The sequence below is a fragment of the Aulonocara stuartgranti genome (genome assembly GCF_965226115.1).
Source record: "Aulonocara stuartgranti genome assembly, chromosome: 15".
In the NCBI taxonomy this organism is placed as follows: domain Eukaryota; kingdom Metazoa; phylum Chordata; class Actinopteri; order Cichliformes; family Cichlidae; genus Aulonocara; species Aulonocara stuartgranti.
The window spans coordinates 25,107,762-25,133,831 of record NC_138951.1 but is presented as its reverse complement, the minus strand read 5'-3'; the positions used below and the strand labels follow the sequence as shown (position 1 = coordinate 25,133,831).

The following is a 26,070-nucleotide window of genomic DNA, read 5'->3' as shown; positions in this document are numbered from 1 at the left end:
ACCTTTCAGGAACAATGAATTAGACCAAAAATGACCCAAAATAATCAGCAAAGTCGATCCAGAAATCTTTGAAGGTTGAGGTACGACTATGTTGCTCATTAATCTGATTTTATCAGCATTTCGACCCACAAACAAACGAAGACTAAAAACAGCTACAATAAATCCTGACAAACCATCACAAATGACTGAAGGGTCAGACTGAGCCGCATGCAAAAGACTCTCCACAGCGTATTACAAATTAGCATTTTAACAATGATTATGACAATTTGCCCAGCTACATGTTAGTCCTCGATAAGAGGAAATTGGGTATAAAAATGTCTGTAAGCGCTTGAGTTTTTAAACCTAAAATTAAAGCTGAGACTGTGAATCACACCTAGGTTTTTTAATTTCAGATAAATTATGGTGGGGAAGCAGATCCAAAATTATTCGCTTTATATAACCTATAATTTCCGCACATTTGGTTTATGTATTTGCAAAACGAAGAAGAACTCCGGGCAAGACAAGGAATACTTTGAGTTTAAAATCCTGAAAGATATAACATTTAAGTCCTCTCTTTTTTAAAGCAATTGCATGAGGTAATCACAAGCAGATTAATCATTTATTTAAAAGTAAGTTTTATTATTTTGTGTTCAATTGTGTTTGCAATTAAACGAAAGTTCCTGACAGAAAAGAGCGACTGCTTGTGTATAAAACATCTCACGATAAACTGGATCAAGACTGATGTTGTTTATTAAATGATTTCAACAGTTTTAATAGGCAGGGAGGTCGTAATAATGCACGATAGTGTTCTCCCTCATCTCTGTCAGTTAAAGGGAGACACTGAAATCTACTCAAAGCTCCACGAACTTTGCCAGACAATCTCGTCTGCTCACAGATATGAAATTGTTCTTGAACGGCGTGTTTAATAGATTAGTCTGGTGTCAGAAAGCTTTACAGTCGTGTCCCAGCTGCCGTTTTTTCCTCCTCGATCATGTCAGGAGCCGTTTCCAGTATTATAATTACCCCTGCCCTTCATCTCTGACCTCCTCTGCCATATACGAACTGTCTGTGACAATCAGTTTGACTGGCAGAGCGATGGCGTGTTCGTCAGAAACAGAAAGAGTTCATTAAACGGCTATCCTCAAAGTCCTTTCCAACGTCCTGACCCAAGAAGTTACAGAGAATGCAAATTTTTAATGGAAGCTGAGAGAAGGCTATCAGCTGCACAATGAAAATGCTTAGTGTGCTGGAGACCCCAGAGCCCCGCGTTTAAAGATAGAGCAGTGAATGACCACATTTTGCTTCAGATATAAGCGCTCTTAATTATTTAATAAGACGGTTCATAAGGTGCTCCTCTGCAAACTACTTAATAACAAATACGTAGAATAAGTGGGACCCCTGAGTATTTAAAAACCTAAAAATAAGTGAATGTTTGGATGGCATAAAACATGTGACACAGCAGGGTTCAGTGTGTTTTTCATTTTAACAAGTGAAAACGCTTCACATGCTCAACAATGAAGGCCGTTACACCTGGTTTCTGTAGCCAGGTCCACACTCCTCCTACCAGGAAAATCAAGCTAAAGGGGTTTTTGTATGCTTGCATTTGATATGACAGAGCAGCTGTGTTTATCAGTGATGAGCTAATGATGAGCCGTATTCCAGTCCGGTCGTGTTACAGGTTAATCAGGAGTGACAGGAAACATGTAAACAGACAGCATCTGCCTCTCCAACTGCCAACCACGAGGTCGAAGAGCTCAGACTTCATGAAAACGTCGTGCTGAAAAGTTTCATTACCCTATTTTCTGTTAACACCGACAGACTGCGAACTCTTAACTTGGAGAATGCAACATTTCATTCATCAGACCAAAGCAAACACTGGAAACAAGAGGAGAGCAGAAAACTACAAAACCTGTGCCATCCCCAGTCAAAACAAAGGATGTGCATGATTTTTAAATATTCAAACAGTTATAATAACATATACCTTATATATCAGTCATGGATGGGCCTCCCAGAGCCTGGACCTCAGCATTTCTGAAGCAGCATGAGATCATCCTGACAGAGAACAGAACAAAACGTAGAAGCATCCAAAGAAGAGTTTTGATTGGAGAACGATTCCTGAAGATCCTCACAGAGCTGACAGAGAGCTGCTCAGAGCTTTACAAAATCTTTAAACCCATTTCCCATTTTCCCAGATAAATTTAAAGGGATGGCTCTAAACTTTTGCACAGCACTAGTTATTCCAGAAATCATCATCTGCTGCTGCTTTTTAATGCTTTAATGAGTTAAACACTCTGTAAAATGTTTTTACAGTATTACTGTTAGCAGTGCGCATTATCTGGGATGTTTCAGTGCCAACAGCTCTGAATTGACATGCAAAGGCTTCGTCCCAAAGCTGCTGTTTTGTTCTATAGTTCATCCACCACACCAGAGCGCATCGATAACAGAAGAGGTAGAAAAACCAGTTTCTCCAGGCTCGGCAGCATCAGTGCACCAGAGTGCACCACAGCCTGGAGCTGCTGCATTTTAAGAACGGGCCCAGCTGAGCTCAGTGAACTGCATCACCTACAGAAGAACGATCACATTTTAAAAGCTATTTCTCTGCCTGTGTACAACCATGTCTGACTCAGAGGAGAAACTTTACACCTCTGTGCTGAGCGCTGCTTCATTCTGCAAAAAAAAAAATCAAACCCCAGACTGAAAGAGGAGGGAGCACATCAGAAACAGTGATTGCACATGCATCACTGATTGGTCAAATCGAACCATCAAAGAGGATTTTTGCTCTGAGTTGGAGTCACACTGGGGAAAACTGTTGGAGGAGAAGTTACTGGAATCTCGCCCCCTGTGAAATGGGCGCTTCAAAGACAGGGACCACATCGTTTTCAAAGTGACTTTTGCTCCATGAAGATGGTGATAAAACATAAAAATAACAGGCCACTGCATGCAATCTGGTTCTGGTTCTGGTTCTGCTAGTACGGTCATTAAATGTGATAAATCAGTGAAAAATCACAAATCTACGGAAGCGTAGAGCAGCCACCCAGGCAAAAGAAAAATACAAGTGTATCACGTTATAACGTGAAAGGTTTATTGTTCTAACAAGATACTTTTCCTGTTTGTACAATATACTATCATGTTTGTACAATATACTTTTCACGTTTGAACAACATAATATCACGTTATTACAATATACATAATTATCACGTTCGTACAATATAAATATTATATTGTACGAACGAACCAATTTTACTCCAGCTTTCCGGTTTTCTCCAGACTGTTCTATTTTAAAGACTGAAAACACCCAAAAATATATAATCTCAGCATAAGAAAATAAGGAAATTTGTACTTTTTTTTGAAAAACTTGTTCAATCTTCCCCCTCAGTGCCAAACAGCTTTTTCTGCTGTTGACTTTTGTTTGGTTGGGCTTGTTGGATTGGATGACTGAAAGGTCAAGAAGCGACACATAATGGCAATTTAGCAATTTATTGATTTAGCAAACAGGGGGATCAGTAGTATGTGGAAGAACCGCACACAGCCACAAACGCCTGGCACTAGGGCTGCTCAATTAATCAAATTTTAATCACGATTACGAGCTGGGCTTTCAACGATCATTAAAAATGACTGAGCCGATTATGAGCCCCTCCCTCATGCTTTACTCTCGCGCTGCTCCGTGTGGCAAATCGAGCGCACCTCTCTGCATTTCGAACACCCGTCACAACAATTAGGAGGACCCGAGGGAAGCTCGGAAAGCTAAGCAGAAGTTATTTGGAGAGGAGAGTGACTGCCGTTGGTTGAAAAGAGGTAAAAAAAAAACAAAAAACTTCAGTGGTGTGGAAACATTATGGGTTCGCGGAGTCAGATGTGGATCAAGTAGACATAGTGTGTAAACTTTGCTATGGTGTGGTAGCTGCACCACAGAGCAACACTGCAAAGTTCACTAAACATAGATGTTTACATTTTTCATTTATTTTTTATATTGCAAACATTTGCACTGTTATCAGTATTTGCACACTGTTTTATATTATTTTTTTAAAGTCATTATTCAATACATTGTTATTTTTAACCCTTTAAAGCCGGTCAGAGCAGCACGCTCTGTTTTGTGTAACTATTTTTAAATCCCTGTAGAACCTGAACCATGTAAGCTAGCGCAATAAATTTTTTTGCATATGAAACCAGAGGAGTTGTACTTACATCTTATGCCATCAGCTTGTCCTCGGTCACGATTTCCTTCCACATAAAGCTTTGCAAATATTGCATAAAAAGCGCTTGCAGCAACAAAAACATAATACTCCAGAAACACGCTTTACCGATCCGATCAGCTGTTCCTAACACTTCCCACATTGAAACAGACGTCACCGCTAACTCACGCATGTCCGCCATTTCCTGCCCAAAACTGGAAGTGACGTCATTTTCGCGGAAAATGTAGTTTTTTACTTGTAGGCCTTAAAAGCCTATACTGGTGTTCTTAATAAGTCAGGTTTGACTTTTCTGAATAGTTTCTCTGATGCTTAGAACTCGAATTGCACTGCTGGAAATAGTTTATTTTGATGCACATGCTGTTTTCTTTGCAAATTTGCATCATAGGATTGTTTTTCGTTTGTCCTGCAGCATATAAAAATTGCTGTATCTCCAAAATAAAACTATGAAGACGCTCAAAATAAATTTCCTGTTGTTGTAAACTATTTTTTTGCAACTTTTTTGTATTTAAAGTTTTGAGGGATAAACCTCTTAAATTTCTCCAAGTAGAAATATATGTAAAAAAAAACAAAAAAATGATTTTCAATTTTTTTGTAGTTTATTGCAATTTTTTGGAATTAATGTAGTTACTATGGACTTAATACATACATATTATTAAAATATGGGCTATAACAGTTGTATTGATGTATAGCAACTTGAAATGCTCCCACAAATGGCACTACAGCATGTAAAAAAAATAATATAAGCTCTGGCGGACTTGGTTCTATGGTAGGTCTTAAAGGGTTAAATAAATATCGTCAAATAATCGAGATCTCAATTTCAGTGAAAATAATCGTGATTATCATTTTTGCCATAATCGAGCAGCCCTACCTGGCACCTCCTCCTCATGGTGGTCACCAGCTTGGCCATGCTGTGAGTGACGGCCTCCTAGCTGCAAATCAACAGGAGCTCAGCAGCCTTGCTTTTATACAGAAATATGGCCAGTTCAGTCCCCCAATGCAAAGAGATAAGCTGTACTCGTCAGTGCAGGCTGACCCTGAGTAGTTGCAGTTTCTTGGCAAACTCTCTACATTTCTACATCAGACGGCAGTTATTTGCAAACCTTTACCAATGTCTCAGAGTGACTGCAGTCAGTCCGATTCAGACAGTGATTGTTTGGAGACAGTTTGCCAGGCAAAGGTGTTAAATGCTCAACCTCCAGATGGCCTGTTGGTCGCTGTAACTACTTTCAGTGCAACTACTGATTTTTGATGTTTATGTTTTTTTGTGTAGTGGCTATACAGGTTTACATTCATAGATTGTAAAGAATCACTAACAGCAATGATAAATACGAATTACAATTTTGAGGCTCTCCAGGCTAAATTTCTTTTAATGCGAGTGTAGCTTAAACAGATCAAATGTGCCCATTACATATATCCAGTGTTGGGACTAACGCGTTATTAAGTAACGCGTTACAGTAACTACGTTATTATTGTGGTAACGAGCACGGTAACTAGTTATTATGCCAAAACCGGGAACGCGTTACTCGTTACTGGGATTTAGATAGGCTCGTTACTCGTTACTTCGTGTGGTGGCTATCGCGGAGCTTCCACAGATTCAATAACATTAGCAAGTGGTGGAGGCCAGCAGGTGGATGAGGGAAAAGGGAGGCAAGAGGAGAGACCCGAAGTGGCCGCTGGTCCGAGAGTGTCAGGTGAACTGAACTTCAGGTAAGAAGTTATAACCTGCAGTCCATCTGGGTCAGATATGAACCAAGTTTAGGTGGAGTTTATTTTCGTTATGCTGACTTTTTCGTACTGCGTGCTAGCTAGCATGACGGAGTTTCTATACAGCTGGGTGGGTGCTATGTTACTGATGTTGAACTTTATTTTGTTCATAAAGTTAATTATTAGAGTTGCCAACCGTCCCGTAAAAAAACGGAATCGTCTGGTATTCAGAATTACGCGTTTCGTATTGAGGTGAAAAGGAACACAGTTTGTCCCGGACTTCAGCTAGAATGAAAAAGGCACAAAGCTGTATTTATTCTGTGTCTTTGCTGCACAGCTGCCTCTTCTTCTCTCATTCTCTGCCCCTCCCTCTCCTGTTTCTACTTCAGTCATGAAACTGATCAATGATCAGCTGATCGGCTCTCTTGTTTATTTATCGCCCACTTTGCGCCAGAAAGAGGAAACCAGCCGATGTCGCGCTAAACAACAGCAGCACTTTTAAGCTTGATCAGCTGTTGTTAGAATTTATTTAATATTAATTTCTAGTATCAGCTGATGTTTGCTGGAGCCACAGCTGTAAACCTGCTGGTCATGATGTCTGTTTGGTTATCTGGTGAGAGGGAAACATGAAGATGAAACCAGGAGATGTCCTTACTGAATCATCAGAGCTGTGATGGAGAAACAGGTTTACCTTTTAGTTAACATGAATGAGTTGAAGGGAAGTTATGAACTGTTTCTGAGAGACAAATAACACCAGGATCCTTTTCTAAGTAGCTGACAGCTGGTAACTGTGCAGGTGCGGGTCTAGCAAAGTGTTGCCAGGGGTCCATGTAGGGCATTAAAAGGGAACATTAAAAGGGAAAGGGGGGCACAAGGAAATACTTTTTTATTCTCATTTAAAATGTCTCACTTTTAAAAAATAATTATCTGAATCTTACAACAAACAATTGATAGATTGATGCATATATACCATCAGAACAGTGTACATCACTGTCACAACAGTGTTTATTTTCATTCAAAGGCTTCATGATTTTTCCTATAATGGTGGGCCAGTCTCTAGTCAAAATGCCCGGGACGATTTTCTTGTCCCAGTCCAGCCCTGTATGCAGCTCATCTGCAGTCTGGTGTTACCTACATCTTCCTATTCAGAAGGCAGAATTTCCGAGTTCTGAGTACAATCGAAAGCACCACGACTGCAGTTTTTGTGTTGGATGTAAAAAGCAGGCTAGGATAGAATCAGGCGTGGGATTTCTCTCGTGGGAATGTGCACATTATCTTTTCCTTTCTATTGGTTGGTGGCACAGTGCACTTGTGGCAAGTAAGCAAGCTAGAAGACTGGCAATCTTGCTGGGTTACGGAAGCAACACATTAACAAGAGAATTCTGAGTAAAACCAAAGTTACTTTCCCTAGTAACTAGTTACTCTGAAAGTAACGAGTAACTTGAAGTAACTGAGTTACTTTTGATAGAAGTAACTAGTAATGTAACTAAGTTACTAATTTAAAGTAACTTACCCAACACTGTAGGGCTGCACGATATTAGGAAAACCTGCGATGTGCGATAACTGTGATCAATACTGCGATAACGATATGACTTGCGATAAAATAAATAGCAAAAAAAAAACAAAAAACAAATACATAATTTCCGTTTTACTGCACAGTTTTATTTAATGAAAGCTGCTGTATTAGCAGTGTAACAACAAAGTGCAGTCAAACATTGAAACATTGCCCCCATAAAAAAATTTCTGAGGCTTGAATTCTGAAAGACATCCTTCCCGGTCTCTATAATTAGTTTTAAATAAACATAACTTAAATTATACTGCAAATTATCTCTATGCAGTTGTTCATCATTTTACCACTCACCAAGTAGTTATGATGCAAGTCAAAACTGGAGTGGAAACTTTACTAGATTAAACTATAGGTAAGAACTTGTCTGCTGTGGGAACACACCAAAGAACAATTGTCTACCTTTGTGGTCGTACTGGCCAAGACTAATATTATCAACAATTAAGAACAATGTAGGTAGTGTATTTTTGTAATTTTTTGAAAAAAAAAAAAAGGTTTCTCTATCTTGCATTCATCCTTCCTGAGTGAATGTTTTTTATGGCAAGTTCTTGTTAAGGAAAACCAACATGTTTACTCTCCAAGGTTTTAAACATGTGCGCTGACATGTTACTATGTTTCCTGATGTACTAAAAAGTCTCTCTGAAGGTGAGCTACTTGCAGGTATGCAGAGATACTTCCTTGCAAGCTTGCTTAGCTGTGGGAATGTCATTTTGTGGAGTTTCCACCATGCCAAGGGGTCTTCCTCACTGTCTATGGCCGTGGATAGCAAGTAGCTGTTAAGCTCAGCTTCAACAGCTTGTGAGAGATGCATAAAAGAGGAGGTAGGGATTGGAGCTGCCTTGAAGAAACTGCCCAGGGACTTTTTTGCCTTCTTCAGGGGACGACTGGGTGGATCATCTGTCTGGGCCTCTGGTTCAGCGGAGCTTCTCTCCTGGAACAGAAAGCAGATTATAAGAAAAGTAAACATTTTGGACTAAATATGAATTGAAAGGTTTTATATATAAGCATGCATGAATACCTTCTGTGCCACTGCTTCCATTTCTGACATCACTCTGGTCTTGATGTCTGAGACTCGATCAGTGCTGGTGTAGCTGACTTTAAATCTGGGATCCATGAAGCACGCCATGTCCATAAGTTCCTGGGTAGCTGGATTTTCATATTTAGTAATCAGGTACTCGAGGATTTTCTTCTTAATTGATTTTGTCAAATCACTGTCTTCTTCCTTCTCTGCAAGCACCGACGTCTTCATCAGATGAAGGACTGGTTTTACATATGAAACACTAACGTAGCTCTCACCAGACAGGGCATCTGTAAAGTCTTGCAGGGGGTGTAATGCCTGGTTGACAGACTCCAGTACCTCAAGATCCTGCCAAGTAGGAATCAAGTGTCTTGATTTCTTGTCTGCTGAGATGACATCAGAAATGGCCTGCTGCTGCTCCAGGACTCTCTCAATCATCTTCTGCCTGGAACCCCACCTGGTTGGGCATTCTGTGATCAGTGTGTGCTCTGGGAGGTTGAGCTTCTGCTGTGCTTTTTTCAGAGCCATCTTTGCTTTCCAGCTGTGGCAAAAATGTCCAACTAACTTTTTGCAAAGTCCAATGGCTCGGGCAATGCGGGCATCATCTTTGATAGAATTTTCTGGAGAAATAAGAGGAAACAAAAAAACTGTCATGTTTAAAACCTTTTTTTAAAAAAAAAAAACTAATTGAAATTTATAACTAAAGTTGTCTAAAAAGGTAACATTATCCTTATCAATATCAATTTGATAATAATGTATAGCACATTTTCATTGCTAAAAAGATCTGCCTTGAATAAAACTTACCGATTGCAAGGTGCAGCCTGTGTCCAAAACACTGAAGTCTGACCCAGTTGTTTAGCTCCGTGGCTCTCACAACATTGGCACCGTTGTCTGTGGTGATGCACACTTGTCGATCTTCTTTAAGATCCCAGCTGGCTAACACCTCACGTAATACATGGGCTATATTTTCACTAGTGTGGGAGTCTGGAAAATACACAGTCTCTAGACACCGTGTTTTCAGTTCAAAGTCTTCGGTGAGGAAGTGCACTGTGAAACTCATATATGGTTCCGTTGTACGACTTGACCATAGGTCTGTAGTGCTTGCGTAGTTTTCAGCTTGGCTCAGTTCAAACATGACGGTCTTGCGGCATGTTTCATACATTTGTGGAATGGCGACATGTGAAAAGTAGTTTCGTGAGGGGATGCGGTATCTCTGGTCCACTTTATGTATCAGACTGGTGAAGCCCTCTCTGCTAACTGTATTTATAGGCATCATGTCTTTAGCCAAAAAATGTGTAATGGCCTCTGTTATTTCTTTGTACCGCTTCGACGTTTTCTCATAAGGAATTCCACTTGAAAAACTCTGATACAGAGACGGCTGTTGGACTGCTGCGCTCTTTGTCTTAACATTAGCAACCTTTGTTTGGCTAGCCCTATCTTTCTGGAACTCTTCAAACAGTTCTCTGTGGTTGTATTGAAGATGATGGTGGAGATTAGTCGTGTTTCCTCTGGTGGTTGCCACGAGTGTTCGGCAAGTTTTGCAGAGTACCTGTGTTTGGAGAACGTCGTCTTTATCAAATCCAAAGTACCTCCAAATAAGTGAGGTACTATTTTTTTTTTTTAGCCACGAGTTCAGTAGCATTCTCGTCACGCGTCTCGCTCTCAGCCATTACAACTCTGACTCGTTGCTGCAGCGTTGTTCGCGCCCGACCTGCGTAGGAGGCGGGCCTCTAATCCATTTGATTGGTTAATGCCGTGAAGGGCTCTATTCGACTGGTCAAATGTGTAAATGGATTTCTTTGATTGGTAAATTCTTTACAGCACGTGTGTAAACATTTTAAGGTACCCAATTATCGCAGTTTACGCCGTCTTTTGCGATGGGCCCATCGCGCAGGCTGATATCGCGATGACAATAAATTTTCGATTTATCGTGCAGCCCTACAACACTGCATATATCACATACTTTTAAAATGATCAAGCGCTGCTGCTGGTGTCGTAGTTAAACCCTGTTCTTCCGGCTGATGTTGCTCAGTTTGAATTCACTCTGCATTATTGTGATTATTAGTAAAATATATAAATATATAAAATAAAGCGCAGAATAAAATTGTAAATGTAAATCATTTACAATCACATGACTTCTCTGGATCTTCAGACATGCTGGTTAGATATGCTGTAATGCTCTCTCTTTCTCTACATCTGTTTGATGTATTAACAGTTTTTATTATTTTCATATTATTGTCCCTTCATTTGCATTTCTTTTAAATGGCTCCAGGAAGCTTAGAGCAAAGATATGGCTGCCATTCCAACCAGGCCGTACTTGTTCAGTCTTTTTCGTGAACTTTAACCTCCCACAGGCTGACTGAGGCCGGTAGAGTCTCAGATGGAGCTCTTGGGTCTTTTGCTGTTTTGCACAGTTTGACCTCAGGGTGAATCTGAGATGGGATGTCTAATCCAATGTGGCAACTGAATGCTGCAGATCAGCAAACTGCTGTAAGCACATACAGCAGCTGTTTTACAGTATGTGTTCACAGTTACTGATTATAAATCAATCAAGTGGATTTGACTGGCAGCACTTCAGTGTTACTCACACTTTAATTCATAGTTCCTCATCCAAACCAAGCCGAGGATTTTCAGTAATGAAAATACACCTGACCTGTGACCCCCACTACACATCCTATCAGTCTTCTATTATTAATCTATAAACATCTGCAAATAACTGACCAACTGCAGCTTTCAGTCACCCCTGTTGGCTACAGGCACTTCTATTAGAAAGAAGGAGGACAGCTGCTGTTGGCCTGCAGCAAAGTTTACAAGAAATATGAGGAATTGAGAGACTGGAGAAATAAAACTTCATCTGCATACAGAGAGCTTTAGCTTTTCATTTATTTTGCTGTATAACACAAAGCAGTGGTGGCTGGATGTTTCTCTTCATCTTGGTTGGAGGAAATATAATTTTTTTACATGTGAAGGTTTTGATGTCGACTGTAGTGCATCCAGGTTTAGTGTCCCGTAAACTGGACATCGGGCCACCGGTTATGTCGAACTGTGTACACTTACGGCAGAGCAACATCGAACAAACACTGTTCAGAATTCATGTGGAAAAAAGAAAAATCTCCAGTTTCATGAGGATGAAAACAAAGACAGCAACATGTTAACTCTCTGCACAACAAATATCTGCGTTGCTACAGCCACTCGCAGCCTCTCTGAGAGCCTCAGAGTTGCTCCTCTGTTTTATATCTTTGTAACTGAGTCTTTTCTTTCTTTTTTCTGTTTTTTATAGAGTAATTGATCAAAAGAAAAACTGGAGAGACTGAAAACAGTTGTGCTGTTTGCAGAGCCGGCTTTTAAATCCACCCCAGCGACGCGTCTCTTTCACCCCTAATCACACTCTGTGGTTGTTGGTGGTTCACTGGGCTAATGATCATTTTTTACATTTGCCTCTGAGCTCTCCGTTGCTGCTACATTCAGCTGAATCGACACATATTTTCACACAAACCCCCCAAAAATTAAATAAAGACAGACACAAAGACAAAGGAGATGATCCCTGTGTGAATGAAACCGTTAGCATGAGCCTTTGAGCACGTTTCACACAAAATACCCAAACAGAAAAGATCACAAAAGAAAAACTGCAGTGCAAAAACACATCGATGAGACATGATTACAGTAAGCACATTTTGGGGGCTGTAGTCTTTTCTCCATGTTGGTGTCCAAACTCTGAAAATCTTCACATACTTTGTCTATGTTGTCATAAAAGAAGTGTGAGGCTGACTTTAGTTTAGGACATCAGTGGTGCCCTTGAACGTCTCCAAACAAAGACACTCTGTTTTTTTCTGTGACTTTCACCATCATTCATTCTTCTGTGCTTCTCTGTCTGCCAGTTACTCTGCAGATCTCTGCTGCATGAAACAAAGAAACTCCCCACGATACACACTCACAGCACTGGGCTGAAGCCAAACTACCCACGATTACCACCGCTGAAAAGAGGATACGACTGGCTCCAGTCATAACTGACTGGCATACTGAAAGCCAGCAATGGCTCAACACACAACAGTCCAACTGGTCTACAAACTGGGACCGTTTGTTGTAAATGGCCTGCAAATGGTAAATGGCCTGTATTTGTATAGTGCTTTACATAGTCCCTAAGGACCCCAAAGCGCTTTACACTACATTCACCCATTCACACACACATTCACACAGGCTGTCTTGAGGCGGAAACTAAACAGAAAACGATGAGGACATGTCCATCAGGCAACAAGTTAATGAAAACAAACACACCCAAAAACTAAATCCAGGAAGTTGGGAAAGGTTTGGTGAGACAGCAAAAGAATGTAAAGAAAAAATCTCTTTGAATCTGCAGATCATTGCAGACTAAACAAAAACTGTAAAATAGCTCAAAGCTTCTGTAAACAAAGCGACTGTGTAAATTATGGAGACTCAAACAGAGCAAACCCTCTGCAGCCCGCACTGAGAAGCTTAAACCTGTAACTGTACAGCTCTAACCTCGGGGAAGGTTTTCCTGTACTCACCCCGTTGGGCCAATCACTGTGCAGCAGCATCCTGCTCAGCTCCCTCAGTGGCTCTTCCACACGTTTTACAAGCTCAGCCGACGGCAGCTGCTGGGAGCAGTAGAGGTCCATCGCTTGGGCAGCGATCTGGCAGGCCTTCAGGAGGAGGTTGTGTGATTCCAGCGTGGAAGAATCCCTGCAGGCGGCCGCCACAGAGTCAAGGAGCTGGCACACGGTGTCAGCGAGTACTGACCCCACGTCTCCATCACACCCGAACCACAGAGCTTCCACTCCTCTGCTGTTCCCATCCACTCGGTGCAGGGCACACAGCGACTGCATGAACTGCACATGAGGATGCAGCGTGGCTTCATCACGGTGACTGCAGGGAAACAGCGGTGGAGGGGAAGCGGCGGCAGGCTTGGCTTTATGCAGGAAGAGCTCGGGAGTCTCTGAGTCAAAGTCTTGCTGATGTTCTTCGCTGAACTCCACTCTTCCTGGACCAAACAAATCCTGGGAAGGGTCATCCATCCTGCTGCTGTCTGCAAAAAGAATTACACAGAAGAATGAATCGAGCGCACAGCATGTTCGTTTCCTGCTGCCTCAATGGGTTTGTGTGTGTGTTTGCGTTAATTTGGTATTTTAACATCTGAATTCTGAATGCTTTAAGTTAAAAGGCGAATGAAGGTCAGGAGACTCTCATCAATAAAGCGGTTTTGGGGCAAGAGGCCATCGCGGCCTGTGGGCGGGGCAATACTGGCAGCATATGTATGGCTTGGTTTAATATAAATAGTATAATAATCATGTAATTATGCCATAAAGAAGATAATCACAGTCACTTATTTCCAATATGATCCCCGTCGTCAGGACAAGCTGTCACTGAGCTGCCTTCAGCCGAATTTTACTGTCGACCTTGGAAGTTACAAGGTGCCGACATCTCATAAACTGGAGTTTATGTTTCAGCCTGCGCTCTTCTTCACACTCAAAAACATCGAGAGCTCACACCTCTAAACACCTCATTTTTTTTAAAGAGGGAAACTGTTTTAAATACTTTTAGAACATTATCGTTAATGGTGTGGCATTTATAGTATCTAATGAAGAAGCATTAGGGGCCAGACTGATAGTCTAATTTCGTATAAATATGTATTTACTTAAAGTGTACGTTTAAGAGTTTCTCAGAGGTAAAACTTCATTTTTGACCTTGAGATGAACCCTAATGCTTTGTTGTTTTAAAGGTCTCTAAAAACAGATCAGTGGGCTTCTGATCTCAGAATTACAGCCGTCTTACCTCGTAACCCTGACAGCAGATGCACCTCGGTAGCCCTAAATGTCTCCCTACGGCCCTTGAGGTTTAGATTTAGGAGGACAAACGTTTTCCTTGAAACAAAAGGTTTCATAAAGGTGGCTCTATTTATAGCTCTGTTTGTTTTTATATGCAACAGTCTGTTAAATGACAAAAAGATGGAGCCTCTGCTGGGAACCAGGATTCATTCAGGTATGGGAAATGAATGATATCATCATTTAAGCCTGTCATGGCGCCTGGCGAGAACCAGCAGGCAGCTACAGGTCTCCCACATAAAAGAGGAATGATGGGCAGTAAGTGTGGAAAGAAGGAGAGCGCATATAAATGTGCCATATAGAGTTTTAGAAGTAGACTCTGTAAATAAGCAGCATTTCTACAGGATTTAATTCAAATTAAAAACTCTTTATTAATTATACTAATAAGCCACTCTGACTTCAGTGAGCTGACTCTGGAGGAAGGCCTACCTGCCACCTGCGTGCTGCTCTTTGAGGCACATGTCGCTGTGGCGATCAGTGCTTCCTGCCGCAGCCTCAGCACCTCCCGCTGCAGCTCCTCTGCTTTCTTCTTCCAGCCTTCATCCTGACTCCTCAGCCTGCAGCCCAGAGCCTCGGCGTACTGCCTGCCGCTCATACCCGGGGGGCGGTTTCTTATTAAAGCCACCGCCACCGCCACTTTAGCCTGCGTGGAAAACCACTCGGCTCGACTCAGTCCTAAAAGATAGGGGCAAATATTTCAGGAAGTCCACATTCCAAAAACTGATGGGCTGACTAACTGCATGAATGTAGAATGTAGAAATGTTATTAGAAACATAGTTTTATTAGGTTAAGCATATTTAATGTGTGTTTTTTTTTAAAGTAATATCTATTTTTTAAATAGGTTTAATTATATTTTCTTTCAGTCTTAACTTAAAATAAAAAAGTGAAACTTTAACTTTTGTTCTCCTTCCCTTTAATTAATTTTACTTCTCAGGTTTAATTTTATTGGATATTATTTACATTTTTTGCTCATTGGAGTTTTTTTCCTTTTACCTTTAATGCATTTTGGGGGGGGGTATTTTTACTTCTTATATTTTATTTAAATTCTTTACTGACTGAACTTAAATATTAAAGCCAAATTAACAAAAATTACACATTTTTCCTTTTTTCTGTTTATTGTTTATCGCTAATTTTACTGTTCTTTATAGTCTAGTTTTTACATTTGAAGGTGTTAATTTATTTAATTGTTATAGTTTAAGTTAACTAAACTAAGTTTAGTGAGTGTCTTCTGTCACATTTTAACTGAGTGCTTATCCAATGAGCCACAGTATAATAGACAGTACACAGGACAATACAAAATATATAACGCATTTATTCACTGATACAATGAAATTATGTCCTTCATGCTGCATGTGGTAGTGGTGATCATTTTGTCCCAATTTTATCCAAATATATTATGCATCTATTTTTGGACAGGCAGCTAATAGAGCGCTAGAGAGAAATAAACCCATGACTTTATTTTACAGCTCACACAGTCCATCCGTTTTTATTTTCTATATTTTCATATACCCTTAGCTGAGAGGAGAACTAAAACTGAGTGAAACTTTGCTTCAGGTGAAGTTAAAACTACAAACTACAAAATCTAATGGGACCTAGCTAGCTGCACAGCTAACAGTCCAGCTAATGTTCACCATTTTTCTCTGCACTCTTCAACAAACTGATATACAAACTACACAAATAACTATTTACCTGTTAAGCCGTCATCCTCTTTCTCCATTAGCCGCTGCCTGTCCTCCTCACCTTCCGAATAAACTTAACTGAAAGTCCTTCACTTTCAGAGCTAGCCTATCTTCAGCAGCTAGAAAGATGGTAGTGATGTGTCGGTGCGAACGAAATGGCTCTTAGAGCCGACTCTTTGACGTGAACTACGTGAGCTGGCTCCTTTTGTTTGTTTTTTTTCTTTCACCCTCTCTCTCGCACTTTTTTTCCGCTTCACTCTGCATGCCAGCCTTGTGCTTTGCGCTGAGCAGAGGGGGGAGGGGCAGTAGTTACACTTGCAGTAGCACAGGTATGGGCTCAAAATGTGGTCATAAATATTTTGTACTTGTAAATCAGGATTTGTATGTGTAAAAAAAAAATGTGTGTGCCTAAAAAAGATTTGCATGTGTAAAAAAATTTGTGTGTGCATAAAAAAGATTTGTATGTGCGTAAAAAAGATTTGTATGTGTAAAAAAGATTTGTGCGTGCATAAAAAAGATTTGTATGTGTAAAAAAGATTTGTGCGTGCATAAAAAAGATTTGTGTGTGGACTTAGCCAAAAAAAACCCTGCAAGTTACAAGTACGAATTTTGACCCTATTTTTCTTCCTTTCATCTGATTGGTCAATGTCGTGTCAATCACAAATGTAACAATCCAATCAGAGAACAGAGGGGCGCTTTTTTGAACTGCAGGTCTTTGAAGGGAATAAATGCCCTTTTACATGCCAACCCAGCGTTTTCTTTAATCACCACGAAGGAAAACAGTCTGTGGTCGTCCGAGTTTGGTGATTTTTGTGTCACAGGTCTACGTGTTTAATATAGGGACTTCCACAGCCTTTTCAACAAGCTGTGGATGATAAAGGATTCAGAAAGTTTATTCATGCAGGCCCATATGACAGAGAATGTGCATCTTCTTTTTGTTTTCATATTGTAATTTATATTTAATTGTGTTGTGGTTTGCAGGTTTTGTGTTGTTTCATTTAAAATTTGTTTAAAAGGAAAAAGCTGAAAATTTAAATAGTTAAAAAGTTGAAATGTAAATAGTTGGTTTTTGTATTTAGGGCTGTGCGATATGACCAAAATCTCATATCCCGATATTAAGACATCTATCGTCTAGGGGTGGGGGAAAAAATCGATACTGTATAGTATCGTGATATTTTGTTTGCTAATAATGTATCGATACAGGGACAGAACAAATCGATATTTTGTTACAAAAAAAGTTTTTGTGGACTGGAACTCTGACTTCAGAGCATGTTGATCCTTTTTCTGAGCAAGAATCCTGACATTCCTTCACTGTCCAAATGTGTTTAACTTGTTTTTTGGCAGCAATAAACATGACAGTTTACTTCTTTTAATTTAAGACATGATTTATTTTAATTAAGTTTAAAACTTTTTTATTTAATGTAAAATTATATTTTGTTTTAATTTACTTTCAAATTCTTCAGTTGCTGAATGGGCTGCATAGTTATCATAAATTGCATAGTTCAGAATAGCTATAATTATACCAGATGGTTGCATTCAGTTAAGTTGGACTAGACTGTAATACAAACCGTTCAGTTTGTCACCAATAAAACTGACTGAAATGAGACAAAGACTGAGTGTGAGACTTTGACATTAGATAAAATGAATATTGATAAAGTTTACCTTTATGTACAGAATCTGAATACCGCAAAATATTTTTAAAAATTGCAATAATATCGTATTGTGCGTTAAGTATCGTGATAATATATATGGTGATTCCCACCTCTACTATCGTCCGATAACGATATAAATCACAAAAATGTAGCTTTTTTATGTAAATTCTGTGAATCTCGGGCAGCTCAACTTGCGTGAAGTGTTTCCAGCTGGGCGTCATGTACCTGGAGTCGAGTGTTTTAACTGATGCATGAAACTATACATTTTTAGACACAAGTTGTAACGGCCACCGTTTTCTTTGTGAGTATTTATTACACAGCGTGCTGCAGGGAAAAGCCTGTTCTAATGTTTGAGTCTAAGGTTTATTTTTTAGCACCTGACGGCTCTTTTTTTGCTTCTCATCCGCAAACACTCTGCATACCCTTTCACGTGATTCAGTTTATTTTGAAGTCTGAAGTCTTAACAGGATCTTGAGCTTTATTGTGAAAGGTTTATGTAGAACAAGCGGACACGCGGTGGTTTTACCGTCGTTGTTGATAACGACAACGCATAAAAACAAACGCCTGTCTGTCTGTAGTGTGGTTATATTAAATATAAGAGAAAGAGAGAACTGTAGGAAATTAATAAAGCCACTACAATAACCATCAAAATAATGAAAAAATATTGCCGTAAACAGTTTATTTTGCGACACCACAAAACAAACGATAGCGTAAAATGAAACGATAGATGTTTTTATATCGTCATCCGATATATATCGTTATATCGAACAGCCCTATTTGTATTATATGATTTATTTATTACATTTTATGTGGAGTGAATAAATAAAAGTATATTTACGGTGGCCCCTAGAGACAAAGCACGTACAAACTTCAAAACACGCACAAACCCTGAAGCACGTAAAAACTCCAAAACACGTACAAAACACAACAGAAGTGCTCCAGGATGCTAGGCCTGGCGTTGAGCTTTTGTTACCTAGAGGCTACACAAGCCAGCAAGTACCAATGACCGGGTTTGGTGTGTGGTAGTAGCAGGTAAATGAACATTTTTTTAAAATTTTTGAATATATATAAGTGCTTGTGTAGAAATACACAAACAATACACATATGCTTTCAATTGTGTAATTTAAGTGATTTAGGTAGCTCTGTTTTGAAGTTCAGTTAACGCTAGAAATGTGTTTCGGAGTTTGTACGTGCTTTTTGGAGTTTGTATGTGTTTTGTCTCTATGGGCCACTGTATATATTTATGTATAAACATATATAAATAAAACCACTTTTTTTTTACATTAGTAATTCCTTTTGTGCATAATTTCATATTATTGTTAATAATAAATTAATTAAAGCAACAAAACAACCTGAAGAGCGGTTCAGAGCCGAAAGAGCCGGCTCTTTTCAGTGAGCCGAACCGAAAGAGCCGGTTCTCTAAAAAGAGCCAGAAATCCCATCACTAGAAGATGGTACACTAAAAATCTGTTACTGGGAAGATTCTGCTTCTCAGAGGTAGCCATTAGAAAAAAGGATATAAGATAAGTTATGAGATTTAAATTACTGCATTAAAAATGTTATTTTTAATTTTAATTTTATGTTTTTTTAATCTGGTTATTTAATGACCAGTACTTTAAGAAAAATAATCATCACACTTTAAACATCTGGTCTTGAAAGGAAAGAATAACACCTGATATGCAACATCCAAACAAGCTAATTATCCTCTGCAGTAGGTTATGCTTTTATTTTAAAATGTTTGCTTCTACTTTCCACTTTAAAACAGCTATAGATATTTTAAAGCAAAACGTAATCAACAAGATATTTTAATGCAACACTGCTCCATAAAACTTTTCTCTTTGCGCTAAAATGTGCCATGGTAGTTAAAAGAATAAAACAAATAAATAACTATACTAATTTAATGTGATTTTTTAAAATATATATTAATATTTATTGTTTGGTCTGCTGAAGATCACGCCCATATATAAGATGGAAAAAGTCAAAATATCGTAAAGGAACATTCAAATGCATTAGACACATACATTAATTTGCTTTGATTATTTATTATTTAGGTAGCACACAGATAAAACGGGTTGAACTGAAGAGTTCTGTTTTACTTTTTTCCTCATGTCTTCCTCTGGCTTCACCTGTCTTGACATTTTTAAGGACTTTTATTCACCTTCTTTTTATACCTTCACATGCAGTGGCAGTTACACACAGTAAAGCTTACACTGTAAATGCAGGAGTGTTGGACATATATTTTTTAAATAAAAAAATAAAGATAAAAAATATAAAAGACTAAAGGATAACCAGAGACACAGACACAGTTTAAAATGTTCCCATTTTAAAAGATTTTTATTGGGCCTTTGAGTTCACAGTGTCATGTATACACAAATATATTTATATGTATTTCACTTGCAAAGCTACCACAGTGGTAAACATAGCTGGAGTGGCCATCGGGCATACCGGGCATTCGTCCGCTGGCGATTTTTTGTTTTTATGGGCCGATCAATTTTTTTTTTTTTTTTTTTTGGAAGGGTATAAATGATGAAAGGTGTTGGATTGGCCAATTGGTCATGATCGACTCTGGGCTGGACCAATTACAGCCGAGGAGGTCGGATGCACCCTCCCCCTTGTTTAGCAATCTTATAGACGAACTAAAGAAAATGGAGAACAAAAAAAGGAAAGGAGGTGCAGAAAAAATTAGGGCCTCTGGATGTCTGGAGTTTTGATCTCCTCCATACCTGCTTCATGCCCTGGAGGACGGGGCTGTGGCCCCCCCACACCCTCTAGCAGATCATTACATGAAGGAACCTTTAAAAAAAAAAAAAACAAGTGCGTCCATGCTCACAGGTGTACACACGGGTGATCACACCCACAAACTACACCCTTTTTGGCTCCTACCTCAAAGCACACTGTGTTCTGTTGATCTTATGTGCTGCACAATAATGTTTAATATTTAGTATTTACTGTGGGGCGATCGTGGCTCAAGAGTTGGGAGTTCGTCTTGTAATCGGAAGGTTGCCGGTTCGAGCCCCGGCTTGGACAGTCTCGGTCGTTGTGTCCTTGGGCAAGACACTTCACCCGTTGCCTACTGGTGGTGGTCAGAGGGCCCGGTGGCGCCAGTGTCCGGCAGCCTCGCCTCTGTCAGTGCACCCCAGGGTGGCTGTGGCTACAATGTAGCTTGCCATCACCAGTGTGTGAATGTGTGTGTGAATGGGTGGATGACTGGATATGTAAAGCGCTTTGGGGTCCTTAGGGACTAGTAAGGCGCTATATAAATACAGGCCATTTACCATATATCATTGTGATGTTGTTTATTCTATTACTCTTGTTCTCTTCTGCATGTTTTCTTTTTTCTTTCTCAGCAGGTGATCCAGGTGATTGATATATGCATTTTCTTTTCTTTTTTTTCCTGCTCATTCTGTTGGTTTTTGTTTTTTGCCCTTCTCCCCCGTCCCTCTTCTCAGCTGTTTCTCTTTCCCTCTTTCTTTCTCCCCTTCTTTCCCCCAGTCAAGTCTGTCCCGTATTCAGTAAGTGAAAATAAAATAAACAATAAAAGGTGAATCAAATGGACCATTACGGCAAGGCTGGGATGGTCAATTTGGTAAAGTAAATCCGTTGGGCATCTTTCTTTTCCTTTAGACAACAATTCTGATGGCAAAAGAGCCAAACGGGACAGGCAAAAAAAAAAAGAAAAAAAAGAAAAAATTAGGGCCAAAAAGAAACAAGCCCTTCAGGCAGATGCTGCCAAATGTGTAAAAATAACTGAATTGTTTGTCGGTAGCTATGGCATAGCTTCCACAGATTTAGCAACATCAGCAAGTGGTGGAGGCCAGCAGGTGGATAAGGGAAAGGGGAGGCAAGAGGAGGAGTTATGACCTGCTGTCTATCTGTGTCAGATATAAACCAAGTTTAGTTGTAGTTTGTTTTCGTTGTGTTGACTTTTTACAGTCGCTTAAAATAACTGGTACTGCGTACTAGCTAGCATGACGGAGTTTATATACTGCTGGGCGGGTGCTATGAAGTTACTGATAGTAAATTTTATTTTATGCTTGAGGTTAGTTTCTCAAACTCCTCAAAATCTTAACAAATTGTGCCAATCCTTACATGTTGCACCAGGCTGATTTATCATCAAAAGTGGAGAAGTCCGTGACAGAGGAGACAGAAGAGCAGGAGAGAAAGATGGAGATGGAGAGATGACTTTATGTCATCCATGAGAGATGCATTTGACATATGTTTCACATATTATAGCCCAACAAGTTACTTATAGCAATTTAAATACGAGCAATCAGTTTTTGGCAAATACCGGAAATCAGTTTTTGGCAGACAATCACTTTTTGGCACAACACCGGCTATTGCAGTTAATAATACAACAGCTTCTTGCCATTTTTTGTGTTTCTTTTTATCGCTGTGTAACTGAGTTCAATTGAAAGCCTGCATGCGCTAGTAACTCTTGCCACAAGTTCCCAGAATCCTTTGCGGTTTTACCCCTGAATGACGTCACATTTTTGGTGGGCCAGTCTCTAGTCAAAATGCCCGGGCCGATTTTTTGTCCCAGTCCAGCCCTGGTGGTAAAAACTCAAATATACATGTTGGATCTGCATGATATTAAGGATCAATTACAACCTGGCTTCCTGCGTTCAACATCAAATCTACAAACGGTGTTTTCAGCAGGAAAAAAAGCAGCTTGTAATTTTTTCTCCTGGTTCAGCTAAGAATTCACTGGAAATTACCAACGTTTCCATGCAGTGATGGCTCACCTTTTGAAAGTTTGCTGAATGAAATGCTGAAGTGTACGCATGTCAGTCAGTTTGAAGAAGCATGGCAAAAACACTGCCTTCACATCTGCAGAAACACAGCTGCACCGGTCTCAGATGCAGTCGCAGCATTTTTATTAGTGTGGAAATCATTTCAGACTCCAAGCAGAATTATTTTGACCTTAATGCTAAATGTAAAAAAAAAAAATTATTCACCTACATTCTCCATTTTCTGTCGCTTATCCTGGTTCAAGCTGTCTAAACATACATGTCCTCCCAAGCCATCACCTCCAGCTCTTCAAGAAGAAGCCCGAGGAGCCAGCTGAGCCACATGTTCATCGTGTGCTCCCAATGGGACACACCCAAATGCCAGACCCAGCAGGCATCCTAATCAGATGCCCAAACCAACTCGACTGGAGGCAAAATGACCACAAACAGATTCAAAATAATCACAAAGTGAACCCAGCAGATTCCATCCATCCATCCATCTTCATCCGCTTTATCCGGGGCCGGGTCGCGGGGGCAGCAGCCTAAGCAAGCAGATTCACAGTCATGATAACTGACAAATGACCACAAAGAAGAAAAAATATGCATGCAAAACAGCTACAAAATCAAGTACAACACCCACAAAGAGACACACAACAACAACAAGCCCTGTATCTGCCCTCTCTCCTGGACCCAACTGAAGAAAGTGAAATTAGTTTCTTGTCCTTAGAAACATTTTATTGTCTTAGCAGTTTTAGCCGTGTTTGTTTTTCTCCAGCTCTACATCCCACAATCGCCTCCACTCTGGATGGAGATGAATGTTTGCTGCTGCTGAAATGAGCCAGCCAGCTTTTCTTCATTGTGAAGAAGCAGCAGCTAGTTACAGAGGCCCTTTTGGTTCACTGAACGCCTCATTCCCCCGCTGAGACCGAGGCCTTTCCAGAAGAATTCATTTCTGAGTGTCTGCAACGTGCAGGTGTACGGGTGAAGGTCGGCAGGAGTTTGGGTGGAGGAAAGGGAGCATTGCATTGACTCAGCTGGCTGAGCTGCACAGCATGGACGCGACGTGGACAGAAAGAGAGATGAAGTGTGCTGAATGATTTATGCTGAAAATCTTGCTCTGATTGATATTGCTGGAAGCTCAGAGCTTAAAAATTGAACATCGTTTGCTGAAGGGAAAGAAGTGTCCACAGGATTCTTCAGCTAAACTAAGGCAAACTTTTACTGATGTCTCTCTAAGGTGGTTTAACATTATTTATAACACTGGCTGCTTGACATGTCGACCCTGTTTCCTCTCCAAGCGTTTGCTGAAGCTCCTTTGTTCCTTGTTTGCCCCCCAAAAACTCATCGTTCTCGACCTTTACAGCTTTTTATTAGAAGTATTCACATGCAACACGTCTTTAACATCAGTTTTTAAAAACTTGTCACATACACTGCAGCCTAAATCCACATTTAAACCCGAAAACCTTGATTGAATATGAACATTTATTAAACTATGAAATAGCCTGTAATTTAAGCTAGAAGACAGTTACTTGGCTCCCAGGAAGACACAGGGAGAACATGCAACATCTACACAGAAAGACCAGGGCCAGATGGTCGATTCGAACCCAGGCAACAGTGCTAATAATGACCTACCGAAAAGATATGTAAAATAATGATAGAGACACTCAAAATGACCACATATTGACATAAATTATCCACAAAGACAATTAGAATAAATACACACAGATGTAAAAACAACAACAAGAAAATAAAACACAAAAAAATAAAATAAGCAATACACTCAAGATTATGACAAAACTACATAAAGTCGCCATAGATACTCTGAGCCACTTCACGCCACTCTGAGACAGGATATTTCTAATTTTAGAGATGTTGCACAAATGAAAGAAAGCAGTCTTACATATTTGTTTAATATGTGCATTGAAGGACATATCCTGGTCAAAAATGACTCCAAGGTTCCTCACAGTGTTACTGGAGGCCAAGGTAATGCCATCCAGAGTAAGAATCTGGTTAGATACCATATTTCTAACATTTTCAGGGCCAAGTAAAATAACCTCAGTTTTATCTAAATTTAGAAGCAGAAAATTACAGGTAATCCAGGTCTTTGGGACTTTAAGACATTCCTGCAGTGCAACTAATTGGTGTGTGAATCTGGTTTCATAGATAGATAAAGTTGGGTGTCATCTGCATAGCAGTGAAAATGTATCCTTTACCTTCTGATGATACTGCCTAAGGGAAGCATGTATAATGCAAACAGAAATGGTCCTAGAACTGAACCCTGTGGAACTCCATAATTAACCTGAAGAGGACCCTTCATTTACATGAACAAATTGGAGTCTATTAGATAGATATGATTCCAACCACTGCAGCTCAGGAGTTAAAAATAAGTTAATTATATTTAAGACTGAAGCATTAATTAATGGTGGGACTTCTTTGAGCAATCTTGTGGGAATGGAGTCTTAAAGACATGTCGGTGATTTGAAGGAAGTAATTCCTGAACTCAGAAAGATCAACCGAAGGAAAAGAGTCAACATAAATAACAATGCTATTGAAAGTAGTTGTACATAATGCTATGTCTGTGTGATGGTTACAAGTATTTTTTTTCTGTAATGGTAAAAATTTTATTTGTAAAGAATTTCATGAAGTCATTACAAGTTAATGTTAAAAGAATGATTGCCTCAAAAGAGCTCTGGCTTTTTGTCAGTCTGGCTACAGTTTTGAAGAGAATCCTAGGCTTGTTCTTATTTCCTTCGATCGGTGATGAATAATAAGATGTTCTAGCTTTACAGAGGGCTTTTTTAAAATAGAGCAATAAACTGACTTTCCATGCTAAATGATGATCTGCTGGCTAAATGAGGAACAGGAAATGATACTCTACCGCAGAGTGAACCAACACCAAGTGAGTGTAAAACACCAAACAAAAACACCACAAATTGGCCTGAAATAGCCAGAAAGACACCCACAATAATCACAAACAGATGTAAAATAACAATATATTGACTCAAAATGTTCACAAATTAAGAGAAAATGACCACATATTTACATTAAATAGTCAGAAAGGCATTCAGAATAGCTGCACACAGATTTAAAGCCACCATAAACATAATTAAAGCAAAAACTGTTGTAAAACATCCACAGAGACACTCAAACTATTCATGCAATAAATAAAATGACCACACATTGACATAAAATAGAAACACGCCTTAAAGATCATAAAAATACTCAAATTTACCAAAAACTGATGTTAAATATTCATAGAGATACTCCAAATTCCCAAAACACATGTAAACTGGTTATAAAAACACTCAGAATTACCACAAATTAACATATGATGACCATGAAGATGAAAATGACTTGTGAAAATGGTTGGTTTGTTTGTTTTTTTAAACCACTGAGTTATGTTGAATTAGCTGCACTCATGCATGGGGTTTATTTAGTTGATTCTTAGTGAGTATCAGTGCAGCCTGGAAACAGTGTGTTACTCAGACACAGTTGTTATCTGAACTAAACTGTCTCTCCATTTTCATCTTGATAGGACCTGAAGGCTGCAGAGGATCGAAACCATGTGACCTCAGTGACCACAATCCATCACGGCAATGATGCCGAGCACCTGCTGCTGCCGCCTCCAGCCGTCATGTGTTCAAATGGACATGAAAGGAGAACAGACGAGGAGAGTAACAGCAGACGTCTGCGCTGGCAGCATTTACAGTATGT

The 26,070-nt window shown here is 39.7% G+C and overlaps 2 protein-coding genes across 6 annotated transcripts in view; both read right to left on the bottom strand.

Moving 5' to 3' along the window:
- mei4 (meiosis-specific, MEI4 homolog) overlaps nucleotides 1-16,532 on the bottom strand; it is an 88,664-nt gene extending 72,132 nt beyond the window's left edge. For 2 of the 5 annotated variants that reach the window (XR_014271408.1, XM_082505967.1), the window contains exons 1-3: nucleotides 15,988-16,468; nucleotides 14,728-14,973; nucleotides 12,985-13,502 (exon numbers count right to left, since the gene is read on the bottom strand). Coding sequence is in view for 4 of the 5 variants with exons in the window: in XM_082505967.1 (XP_082362093.1) it covers nucleotides 12,985-13,502; nucleotides 14,728-14,973; nucleotides 15,988-16,015 (792 nt within the window). In the remaining variant the exon portion in view is untranslated. Of the gene's footprint in view, nucleotides 1-12,984; nucleotides 13,503-14,727; nucleotides 14,974-15,987 lie in introns of all 5 variants that reach the window. The other 3 variants (XM_082505964.1, XM_082505966.1, XM_082505965.1) reach the window with 3 other exon arrangements.
- On the bottom strand, nucleotides 7,412-10,386 carry LOC309689489 (E3 SUMO-protein ligase ZBED1-like). Its single transcript, XM_082505956.1, has 3 exons — nucleotides 9,263-10,386; nucleotides 8,459-9,078; nucleotides 7,412-8,371 (listed from the first exon to the last, which is right to left on the bottom strand). Exons 1-3 carry the CDS (start codon nucleotides 10,098-10,100, stop codon nucleotides 7,976-7,978), a joined length of 1,854 nt encoding a protein of 617 aa, XP_082362082.1. The 5' UTR covers nucleotides 10,101-10,386; the 3' UTR covers nucleotides 7,412-7,975.
- Nucleotides 16,533-26,070: the final 9,538 nt, after the last annotated feature.